The sequence below is a fragment of the Thalassophryne amazonica genome, chromosome 4 (genome assembly GCF_902500255.1).
Source record: "Thalassophryne amazonica chromosome 4, fThaAma1.1, whole genome shotgun sequence".
Lineage (NCBI taxonomy): Eukaryota > Metazoa > Chordata > Actinopteri > Batrachoidiformes > Batrachoididae > Thalassophryne > Thalassophryne amazonica.
The window spans coordinates 85,555,937-85,568,492 of NC_047106.1; the positions used below are offsets into that span (position 1 = coordinate 85,555,937).

The 12,556-nt window shown below is 40.4% G+C and overlaps 1 protein-coding gene across 1 annotated transcript in view; it reads left to right on the forward strand.

The window, feature by feature from the left end:
* zgc:113279 (uncharacterized protein LOC553749 homolog) overlaps positions 1-12,556 on the forward strand; it is a 111,831-nt gene that overhangs the window by 30,481 nt on the left and 68,794 nt on the right. The window contains exon 5 of the mRNA XM_034168197.1: positions 265-896. Coding sequence (XP_034024088.1) covers positions 265-896 — 632 coding nt within the window. The remainder of the gene's footprint in view (positions 1-264; positions 897-12,556) is intronic.

Genomic DNA, 12,556 nt, shown 5'->3' on the forward strand with positions numbered 1-12,556 from the left:
CAACTGGGAGGTGTTCCTAGGGAAGACCCCACTGGTGGGATTGTATATTTCCAGATGGCTGGGGAATGGCTCAGGATTCCCCTGGAAGAGTTGTCGGACTTGGCTGAGGATAGGGAAGAGTGGAATGAGCTGCTTGGTCTACTACCATCATGACCCGGACCCAGAGAAGCAGCAGAAAATGAATGAAGGAACCTTTTTGTAAATGAAATCGTAGTTCTGGGCAGCATTTAAAGGAATCTAAACATTTTTACTGTCTCATTGTAGAGAAAACATCATACAAAAAGCCTGGAGGAGCTGGCAGCTATCATTGAAGTGTTGGAGGAAGATCTGAAGACTGGCAACATCTGCAGTCCTCCGTCTCAGACCTTTTCTCCCTGTGACTCTCCGGTATCTCCTGAGCAGTTGCCTGAATACAATGATAAATTTCAGGGATCATGGCAACAATTAGCCAGCTACTCCGTTCAGTATGATGCTGAAAAGCACTTGCCCAGAATGACAGACTGCTTCATGGCGAGTGTTGAAACACCTCCAAATAATAAGAGCAACATCTACTATTCTTCATATGCTATATCACCTTATCAGGGTGCAGGCTACAATAGTGATGAATCAGATGAAATGATCCCCAGTCCACAGTCCAATGCTTTTTCACAGGGAAAATACCATCAAGTCATATCCCCTTTGGACACAAGACACAGCACTCATCTGGCTTCTAGTTATAAGCTGTACCAAGAGGAAAAAAGAGAAGGCAGTGGTGGAAAAGGTGAGGAATGCCCTAGTCTTCAGTATGAGAACTGGAGCAGTACCAGTTTTTTCTGCACTCAGCTTCAAAAAGAGGAAATCCGACTAAAGAACATCTCAGATGCAGTGCTGCTTTCCACCGATGGACATGGCAGAACGTAAGTTTCATAAGCATATGTCTTTATGATTGTGGTGGTATACTTCCATGTCATGAAATATCTTCACAAATCCCCCGCAGGCTCATGCTTGTCGTATGTTGTATCAAAACATTGTTACTAATTATGACAAGTACCGGCACTGTCAGTGAGGGACAGGTGTCTCTACTGTCATGTCTGCTGGCTACTTTGACCATTTGTAGAAAGCTTCTGCCTTGTCACCACTCAGTATGCGAACACATTATTATAAGTGGCCGGTTGCGTGGTCTGCTTCATTGTGGAAATATCCATATACAGGTTTGCCTAACAAAATGTCAATAAAATTTTTAAAACATCTGATCATAAAGTTAGCCTGACCTTAGCCTTTGACCGGCATTGCTTTCAACTGAATGAACAAAAATCAAGTGCAGAGGTGGGCTGTGTGTCTCAGAACAAGCCCCTATACTCAGCACTATTTAAGAACAAACCCTAGGTTATAATTAGCCTGAAATCTACTTTAAAAGAAACTTCAGAGCATGACAATGTAATAATTAACAATGTTACAGGAGGGTGTGTCAATTAAAAACAGTTTTGAAATGTAGAAGGCCTTAGCAATAAAATAGTGCATTTTGGGGTGTTGAGTATGAATATGACATTTATTGTAATATAAAAATAAATCTAGCTACCAGCATTTTCAATTGAAAATTGGAAAAATTGCGATTTTTTTTTTTATTAACACGATTGTGTATAAAAAGGCAAAATCACAATTTAGCAAATTGAAAAGCCCTTATTGATGAATTGGTGTATTTTACATTGGTAAATTAGAATATGGCACTGATTTGTAACTATAGCTAGTGCTAGGCAGTAGCATTTTGCTTTGAAAATTCATAAAAATGGCTTTTTTTAAAGTGCGATTTTTGTGTTAAGTGGCATCCATATATCCATGAAAAGCTATGATACTAAGTGATGTCCATTTCCTAAAAGGGACCCAGTCTTTTCAAAAAAGAGAAACTGGACAAAGAATATCTTCAAATAGTAACATTTCAGAAATCTTAAATGTAAAGAATAATACAAAATTTTAATAAGTAAGGTATACAAGTTATATTAATCGTCAGTGTGACCAAGTTTATTATTAACTACCACTATGCTAGTAATCACAAACAACCCTGAGTAAGTGTTGCACAAAGGGATATACAGTTGTATGCAAAGAAATTTCAGTGAAAAATATATCATATAGCAGACAAACACAATGAGATTTGAGAAGTGAAATGAAGTTTCTAGTATTTCCAGAAAGTGCGCAGTAATTATTTGGCAGGTGCATAAATTTGGTCACCCATGCTATTTTATTAATTTGAATACATTTAGCACTAATTTGGTAAGCTCATTGACCCTTGACCTCCTTACGCAGGTGAATCCAATCAGGGTTCTCCCCCAAAATTTTTAGTATAGCGGTGCTGTTGGAAATTATCACCTGAGGTGGCGCATGTTGCAAAATATCAAATATCAAAGTTCTTTTTTGCATTTACTTTTCTGTCTGAGTTAATAAAATAAATAATCTTAAAGTTTAAAAACACATTAATATTTGATGGACATAGCATTTGCTGTCTTCTTCAAAAATGACACACTGTACCTACCTTTAATACAGTAAGACAGGCAGAGTTTTTTCTGTCATGTTGACAGTTTAGCTTTTTTTTTTTTTCAGCATTTTCGAATGGGTTTGCATAGTTTTTAAAAAAGCAATATAACACCTAATTGTCTTGTTTGAACAAAAGCTAAATCTGGACTGATTTGATTGTCAAATTAGAATCAGAATCAAATATATTGCCAGGTAAATTCTCACATACAAGTAATCTGATCTGGTGTCATTGGTGCATAAACAACAATAAACAAAAGAAAATGAAAAAAATAAATATGTAAGAAGGAACTAGAAGAAGTAAAGGAATAAATCTGCTCTTTTAATGATAAAATCCTGGATGAAAAACTTTCTGAATCAGTTTTTCACACTTTACTGTTTCACTGAGGCTGTGTGGTGAAGATGATTGTTTATTAAAATTGCTTAGCTGCTTTTTTAGTGTGTAGCGTCTGCTGTTCTCTCTCTCTCTCTCTCTCTCTCTCTCTCTCTCTCTCTCTCTCTCTCTCTCTCTCTCTCTCTCTCTCTCTCTCTCTCTCTCACATCGTATTTGAGAAAACTTTGGAAAAATGAAGGCTTTCAACTGTAAAAATAAAGCCTATAAATGAATTTCTGGAGCTATGCAAGCAGAAGGAGCTCTTTTATTGGAAGACTTTGACAGAGTTTTTTTTTGTTGTTCTTTTCACTGTGTGCTCTCTCTCAGCTGCAGCCATGGAGCTGTATATAAGAACTAGAGAGCGCAGTAGCGCTGAGCCATGTGCCGACAAGGAGGCGTGATCGCCATTTTAATTCCGGGCAAGTTAAGCTGCGTTTACACATAATGACGACAAGTCACGAATGCCACGAAGTACACATTCTTGGCCACTGATCACGAATGTGATAATTCGGGGCAGAGGCATCAGGAGTCCTCAGGAACTGCTGCAACCTGTTACCACGCGTTACGATTAATGGCACATGTTGCTGGAGAATTATCAGGAACCATTATGCATGGTCAAGAATAGTATTCCGTGTTGTTGCACGCTATTGCGAGTAACAGCGCATCGTTATGTTCTGTCACATTGGGCCTCATGTATCAATGTTGCGCACTTGTGGCGTAAATTTACGGCGTAAACTTGAAATACACCAAAGTCGCCGTGACATGCATCAAGCAGTGCGTACCTGCCCATTTCTGGCGTACGCCTGATGTGATCTTGAAAAATGCGGCGGGTGGAAACGATCGTAATTATAATAAACACGCCCATAAATATTCAGACTCCGCTTCAGACACACCCTCATTTTACGACACTGAAGCCGGAAAGACAGCAATGAAAAAGAACTCCACCAATCACGACGCGTGCCAATAGAGCGTCAAAAGCAGCCGTCGTATCAATTGTTTTGTAGTATATAATCAATAAAGTGTTACAGTGGTCCCTCATTAATCGCTGGAGTTACGTTCTAAAAAATAGCCCGAAATACGCGAAACCGTGACGTAGTCAGCGTTATTTTTTACAATTATTATAGATGTTTCAAAGCTGTAAAAACCCCTCACTACACAGTTTATACATGTTCTCAATCAGGCATGAACATTTTCTCACTTTTCTCTCGGTGTAAACACTCTCAAAGTTCAAACCTTAGTAGGAAAATAATACCAAACTGTTTTCAGGCCCAAACATTTGTTTGAGAAATAAAAATAGAACGTTTTCCTATAAATAATTATGATGGCATTTAGAACTAATGAATTAATTTTAACGATCAACGAACGAGGTCGGACACAAATTATTAATAGTGACTGACCAGTATGTCACAGATCGCTCCTCTGCGTCCTGACGCTGCGCCTTTTCCCACTCACATCTCGCTGCAGCAGGTGTGTGTTTCCGTGTGACAAACACAATTACGAGTAGTTGTTGGCGCTCTTTTCTCTTCTGGGCAACAAGATTCTTCTAAACAGATACACAGAACACTGTTTAAAAAAAAAAAAAAAAAAGCATGCAAAATTGGACTAAATACTCCGCGAGACTCCGAGGCCACGACAGGTGAACGGCGTTATAGCGAGGGACCACTGTATTCTCTTTTCACATGTCAATAATTCTTGACATGTGGATATTTGCTCGCTCAATTAATAAGACACGCCTAATCTGTCAGATTTCTTTATTTTTTAAATTTATTTCTGTATTTATTTTATTGTGACAACCGAATGGCGACGACAAAACCTGGTTGCAGCACGGGCGAATTAAGGGAATGACGATCACACTACATGAAGTTAAGCTCAGCGCTGCTCTGGCTCCAGGCTCGAAGTCTGGAGAAAAGGGCGAGCAGCGCTTTCCTTCCTGTCAGCGCTGTGACCACGGATCGTGCTCCATAACAAAGGCGGGATTTGTATTGATTATTATGTAGTATAATCAGGAAAGTGTTATTTATGTAACATATGCATTGATTTGTATAATGGCACTGTTTATCATGTTGATCATCTTCATTTTTATGTGGATTCCAGCGCTGGTTCATTTTGGTGTATAATTTACGCCACCTCTCGACCTGGTGTATATTTTCAGCGCAGCGTACGCCAACGACCACATTGATAAATGCCAAGTAGCAGCCATTTTGGCGTACACCCCATATACGCTCAAATATCGCCGTACGCAATGTTGATACATGAGGCCCATTGTGAATGAGGTGAATTGTCTCCACACATACACCCATATTCATCCAGATCGCTCCAGTTTTTCAGAAGAACTTTGTGACTGCATGCGTAGTTGGGCTCTGTGCCATGGATTGGTGCACAGAGGAGGAGGAGGAGACGCACAGAGCCAGATGTGTGGCTTCATGCAGCTCTCGTCTCGTGCGTTTTCCCAAACATCAGGCACATGCAGCAGGTGGAACACCTGCAGGAGCGCACTGAAATGAGACTTTTAGCCGACTTGGTGTCAGCAGTCAAACTAAATGCGGGGCAGCAGGGTTTAATTGTGCGCGCGCTTCTTCCTCCACCGGACTGGAGGAGGTGCAGAGATGTCTGGCTGTACATGAGTCTCCTCTCGCTCCTCTGGCTCAGATTCGTTCTCCCGCTCAATAACAGCAGGTGGAACACCTGCAGGAGCGTCCTGAGGAGCTTCAGCAGGAACTGTGGAACGACACTTGGCTGACTTCGCGTCACTGTTCCTCTTCGGCATACTGCATCAAACTGAACGCTGTGGAGCCAAGTTTAATTGTGCGCACGTGACAGAAAACTGATTCATCGCGGCACAAAGTGAAATGTGACGCCGCGTTACAAGTCGTGTCAAAACTTGACAGTTTCCGTGTCACTTCGTAATAACGCGTGACAGTTTGGACTCCAAGAACCATCACAGGAACCACTACGAACGTTATCACGTTCTATTAAGGATCACTACTCATCAAGACGGATCAACACGCTCAGTTGCGACCTCCACGACGTGAGACGAAATGAGGGTGGAGTGTGACATTCGTGGAAGATTTTTTTTGACAGCCAAAAACATGCTCCACGAATATCAAGAATATCACGCACCAACACGCACTATTAAGAAACCTATTCAGATCAGTCACATTAAGAATGTCAGGAATGTGTCACGAATGACAGAAAAATGACATTCATAACGCGTCTTGCTCATGTGTAAATGCACCATTAGTGATTTGCGTGCATAGAAGTTCACTTAGTCTCGTCAAGAAACTCTGCGTTGCTCTGGATTGGATTAAAAGTTACTTACAAAACCGAGAGCAGTTTGTTAAACTCAGGGAATACTGTTCTTCATATCTGGACATCATTTGTGGGCTACCACAGGGTTCTGTGTTGGGCCAAAATTATTTATTTTATCCATTAATGATTTATGTAAAGATCTGGTTAAAACTGTGCTCTTTGCAGATGACACAAACCTGTTTTGCTCAGGGGAAAATCTGCAACAATTATAATTTGATTTAGGAACAGAAATGATAAAGTTAAAGAGATGGTTTAACATTAACAAATTATCATTAAATTTGTCTAAAACTAAATTGATGTTATTTGGAAATTATAAAAAAAAGATATACAAATTCAGTTAAATATACATAGGGTAAACATAAAGCGTGTCAAAGAGAACAAGTTTTTAGGTGTCATTATTGAGGAAAAATTAATTGGAAAGCTCATATTCAGCATATTCAAATGAAGGTATCAAAAAGTATTGCAGTATTAAATAAAGTAAAGCATGTTCTTGATTGCAGAGCACTACATACTCTCTATTGTTCATTGGTTGCACCCTACTTGACTTATTGCGCTGACGTTTGGGTCAACAATTACAAAACTACATTGCAACCATTATTCAGTCTTCAAAAAAGAGCATTAAGGACAATTCATAATGCAGGTTATCGAGACCGCACCAACCCACTGTTCATTAAATCTCAGATATTAAAACTTAATGATATGATTTCGTTCAAGACTGTTCAATTAATGCACAAAGTGAAAAATAAACAAGTGCCATTTAGAATTCAAGAATATTTTACAGAGATAGAAGGAAAATATAATTTACAGGGCTTGTATCATTTTAAAATTGCTGGCATTCGGACGACCAGGAAAGGTTTGTGTGTCTCCATGTGTGGCCCTAGATTATGGAATAACCTGACGGATGAACTCAAACGATGTCCAAATATCAATCAGTTTAAAAATCAACATAAAAAAATGTTTTCAAGATATGTTCGTATCTAAAAAAGTATGAGTTTTGTGTTGTCAGTTGTAATTGTGAACTTGTACAGTAACATTCATTTGTGTATGTCTATGTATGTACACTCAACAAAAATATAAACGCAACACTTTTGGTTTTGCTCCCATTTTGTATGAGATGAACTCAAAGATCTAAAACTTTTTCCACATACACAATATCACCATTTCCCTCAAATATTGTTCAAAAGCCAGTCTAAATCTGTGATAGTGAGCACTTCTCCTTTGCTGAGATAATCCATCCCACCTCACAGGTGTGCCATATCAAGATGCTGATTAGACACCATGATTAGTGCACAGGTGTGCCTTAGATTGTCCACAATAAAAGGCCACTCTGAAAGGTGCAGTTTTATCACACAGCACAATGCCACAGATGTCGCAAGATTTGAGGGAGCATGCAGTTGGCATGCTGACAGCAGGAATGTCAACCAGAGCTGTTGCTCGTGTATTGAATGTTCATTTCTCTACCATAAGCCGTCTCCAAAGGCGTTTCAGAGAATTTGGCAGTACATCCAACCAGCTTCACAACCGCAGACCACGTGTAACCACACCAGCCCAGGACCTCCACATCCAGCATGTTTACCTCCAAGATCGTCTGAGACCAGCCACTCGGACAGCTGCTGAAACAATCGGTTTGCATAACCAAGGAATTTCTGCACAAACTGTCAGAAACCGTCTCAGGGAAGCTCATCTGCATGCTCGTCGTCCTCATCGGGGTCTCGACCTGACTCCAGTTCGTCGTCGTAACCGACTTGAGTGGGCAAATGCTCACATTCGCTGGCGTTTGGCACGTTGGAGAGGTGTTCTCTTCACGGATGAATCCCGGTTCACACTGTCCAGGGCAGATGGCAGACAGCGTGTGTGGCGCTGTGTGGGTGAGCGGTATTCTAATGTCAATGTTGTGGATCGAGTGGCCCATGGTGGCGGTGGGGTTATGGTATGGGCAGGCGTCTGTTATGGACGAAGAACACAGGTGCACTTTATTGATGGCATTTTGAATGCACAGAGATACCGTGACGAGATCCTGAGGCCCATTGTTGTGCCATACATCCAAGAACATCACCTCATGTTGCAGCAGGATAATGCACGGCCCCATGTTGAAGGATCTGTACACAATTCTTGGAAGCTGAAAATGTCCCAGTTCTTGCATGGCCGGCATACTCACCGGACATGTCACCCATTGAGCATGTTTGGGATGCTCTGGACCGGCGTATACGACAGCGTGTACCAGTTCCTGCCAATATCCAGCAACTTCGCACAGCCATTGAAGAGGAGTGGACCAACATTCCACAGGCCACAATTGACAACCTGATCAACTCTATGCGAAGGAGATGTGTTGCACTGCATGAGGCAAATGGTGGTCACACCAGATACTGACTGGTATCCCCCCCCCAATAAAACAAATCTGCACCTTTCAGAGTGGCCTTTTATTGTGGACAGTCTAAGGCACACCTGTGCACTAATCATGGTGTCTAATCAGCATCTTGGTATGGCACACCTGTGAGGTGGGATGGATTATCTCAGCAAAGGAGAAGTGCTCACTATCACAGATTTAGACTGGTTTGTGAACAATATTTGAGGGAAATGGTGATATTGTGTATGTGGAAAAGGTTTTAGATCTTTGAGTTCATCTCATACAAAATGGGAGCAAAACCAAAAGTGTTGCATTTATATTTTTGTTGAGTGTATGTATATGTATATATGTGTATATGTATATATATGTATATGTGTATGTGTATATGTGTATATATGTGTGAATGTGTATATATGTGTATGTGTATATATGTGTGTGTGTATATGTGTGAATGTATATATGTGTATATATGTGTGTGTGTATATGTGTGAATGTATATATGTGTATATATGTGTGTGTGTATATGTCTTTTGTTTTTTCATTTATCTTTGATGTTTTTTTAGTAGAATGCAATGGGCCCCAAACCTGGGGTCTAAAGTTGCATCCTAGGTTCTATAGTTATCTTAACCAGATCTGGCATTGTATCCGAGGGCTCTCTTCAAGATGGTGATCGTTCCCTTAATCGCAGACAACTGCACCTCATGTGCACTTGGGTGACCGGGGATTGCCTCAAGGTATTTCTTCAGGTTCTTCTTCATCAGGCCTGTTGCTCCTACCACAACTGGAATGATATCGATGTCTTTCAATGACCATGTTGTTCTTAGGTCATTTTTTAGGTCTTGGTATTTTGAGATCTTTCCCCTTTCAGCTCGATTCAGGCCGTAGTCATTGGGGACTGTCACATCAATGATTTTGGCTGTTTTCTCTTGCTTGTTCCAGATGACAATATCAGGTTTGATTGCACCTCCTTCTATGTGTCTTCCTGCTGGGATCTCTTTGTCGTAGAAGATCGTTATTTTTCCATTGGATGAGACTGGTGTTGGCTCGTGCTCCCAGACATGTTCTTTGACTTCCAACTCCAGTTCCTTGCAGATCTTCCAGTGTATATGTGTATGTATGTATGTATGTGTATGTATGTGTATATGTGTATACATACATACCTACCATTCCTACCAGGCTGCTCAAGAAAGCCCTACCATTATTTAATGCTTCGATCTTAAATATGATCAATCTATCTTTGTTAGTTGGCTATGTACCACAGGCTTTTAAGGTGGCAGTAATTAAACCATTACTTAAAAAGCCATCACTTGACCCAGCTATCTTAGCTAATTATAGGCCAATCTCCAACCTTCCTTTTCTCTCAAAAATTCTTGAAAGGGTAGTTGTAAAACAGCTAACTGATCATCTGCAGAGGAATGGTCTATTTGAAGAGTTTCAGTCAGGTTTTAGAATTCATCATAGTACAGAAACAGCATTAGTGAAGGTTACAAATGATCTTCTTATGGCCTCGGACAGTGGACTCATCTCTGTGCTTGTTCTGTTAGACCTCAATGCTGCTTTTGATACTGTTGACCATAAAATTTTATTACAGAGATTAGAGCATGCCATAGGTATTAAAGGCACTGCGCTGCGGTGGTTTGAATCATATTTGTCTAATAGATTACAATTTGTTCATGTAAATGGGGAATCTTCTTCACAGACTAAAGTTAATTATGGAGTTCCACAAGGTTCTGTGCTAGGACCAATTTTATTCACTTTATACATGCTTCCCTTAGGCAGTATTATTAGACGGTATTGCTTAAATTTTCATTGTTACGCAGATGATACCCAGCTTTATCTATCCATGAAGCCAGACGGACACACACCAATTAGCTAAACTGCAGGATTGTCTTACAGACATAAAGACATGGATGACCTCTAATTTCCTGCTTTTAAACTCAGATAAAACTGAAGTTATTGTACTTGGCCCCACAAATCTTAGAAACATGGTGTCTAACCAGATCCTTACTCTGGATGGCATTACCCTGACCTCTAGTAATACTGTGAGAAATCTTGGAGTCATTTTGATCAGGATATGTCATTCAAAGCGCATATTAAACAAATATGTAGGACTGCTTTTTTGCATTTACGCAATATCTCTAAAATCAGAAAGGTCTTGTCTCAGAGTGATGCTGAAAAACTAATTCATGCATTTATTTCCTCTAGGCTGGACTATTGTAATTCATTATTATCAGGTTGTCCTAAAAGTTCCCTAAAAAGCCTTCAGTTAATTCAAAATGCTGCAGCTAGAGTACTGACGGGGACTAGAAGGAGAGAGCATATCTCACCCATATTGGCCTCTCTTCATTGGCTTCCTGTTAATTCTAGAATAGAATTTAAAATTCTTCTTCTTACTTATAAGGTTTTGAATAATCAGGTCCCATCATATCTTAGGGACCTCGTAGTACCATATCACCCCAATAGAGCGCTTCGCTCTCAGACTGCAGGCTTACTTGTAGTTCCTAGGGTTTGTAAGAGTAGAATGGGAGGCAGAGCCTTCAGCTTTCAGGCTCCTCTCCTGTGGAACCAGCTCCCAATTCAGATCAGGGAGACAGACACCCTCTCTACTTTTAAGATTAGGCTTAAAACTTTCCTTTTTGCTAAAGCTTATAGTTAGGGCTGGATCAGGTGACCCTGAACCATCCCTTAGTTATGCTGCTATAGACGTAGACTGCTGGGGGGTTCCCATGATGCACTGTTTCTTTCTCTTTTTGCTCTGTATGCACCACTCTGCATTTAATCATTAGTGATCGATCTCTGCTCCCCTCCACAGCATGTCTTTTTCCTGGTTCTCTCCCTCAGCCCCAACCAGTCCCAGCAGAAGACTGCCCCTCCCTGAGCCTGGTTCTGCTGGAGGTTTCTTCCTGTTAAAAGGGAGTTTTTCCTTCCCACTGTAGCCAAGTGCTTGCTCACAGGGGGTCGTTTTGACCGTTGGGGTTTTACATAATTATTGTATGGCCTTGCCTTACAATATAAGGCGCCTTGGGGCGACTGTTTGTTGTGATTTGGTGCTATATAAAAAAATTGATTGATTGATTGATTGATATGTGTATATATGTATATGTATGTATGTGTATATATGTATGTGTATGTATATATATGTGTATATATGTATGTGTATGTATATATATGTGTATATATGTATGTGTATGTATATATGTGTATATATGTATGTGTATGTATATATATGTGTATATATGTGTGTGTATGTATGTGTATGTATATGTATGTGTGTGTGTATGTGTGTGTGTATGTGTGTGTGTGTATGTGTGTATGTATGTGTGTGTATGTGTGTGTGTGTATGTGTGTATGTATGTGTGTGTGTATGTGTATGTGTGTGTGTGTGTATGTATACGTATGTATGTATGTGTGTGTATATGTGTATGTGTGTATGTATGTGTGTGTGTATGTGTATGTGTGTGTGTGTGTATGTATACTCAACAAAAATATAAACGCAACACTTTTGGTTTTGCTCCCATTTTGTATGAGATGAACTCAAAGATCTAAAACTTTTTCCACATATACAATATCACCATTTCCCTCAAATATTGTTCACAAACCAGTCTAAATCTGTGATAGTGAGCACTTCTCCTTTGCTGAGATAATCCATCCCCCCTCACAGGTGTGCCATATCAAGATGCTGATTAGACACCATGATTAGTGCACAGGTGTGCCTTAGACTGCCCACAATAAAAGGCCACTCTGAAAGGTGCAGTTTTATCACACAGCACAATGCCACAGATGTCGCAAGATTTGAGGGAGCGTGCAATTGGCATGCTGACAGCAGGAATGTCAACCAGAGCTGTTGCTCGTGTATTGAATGTTCATTTCTCTACCATAAGCCGTCTCCAAAGGCGTTTCAGAGAATTTGGCAGTACATCCAACCAGCCTCACAACCGCAGACCACGTGTAACCACACCAGCCCAGGACCTCCACATCCAGCATGTTCACCTCCAAGATCGTCTGAGACCAGCCACTCGGAC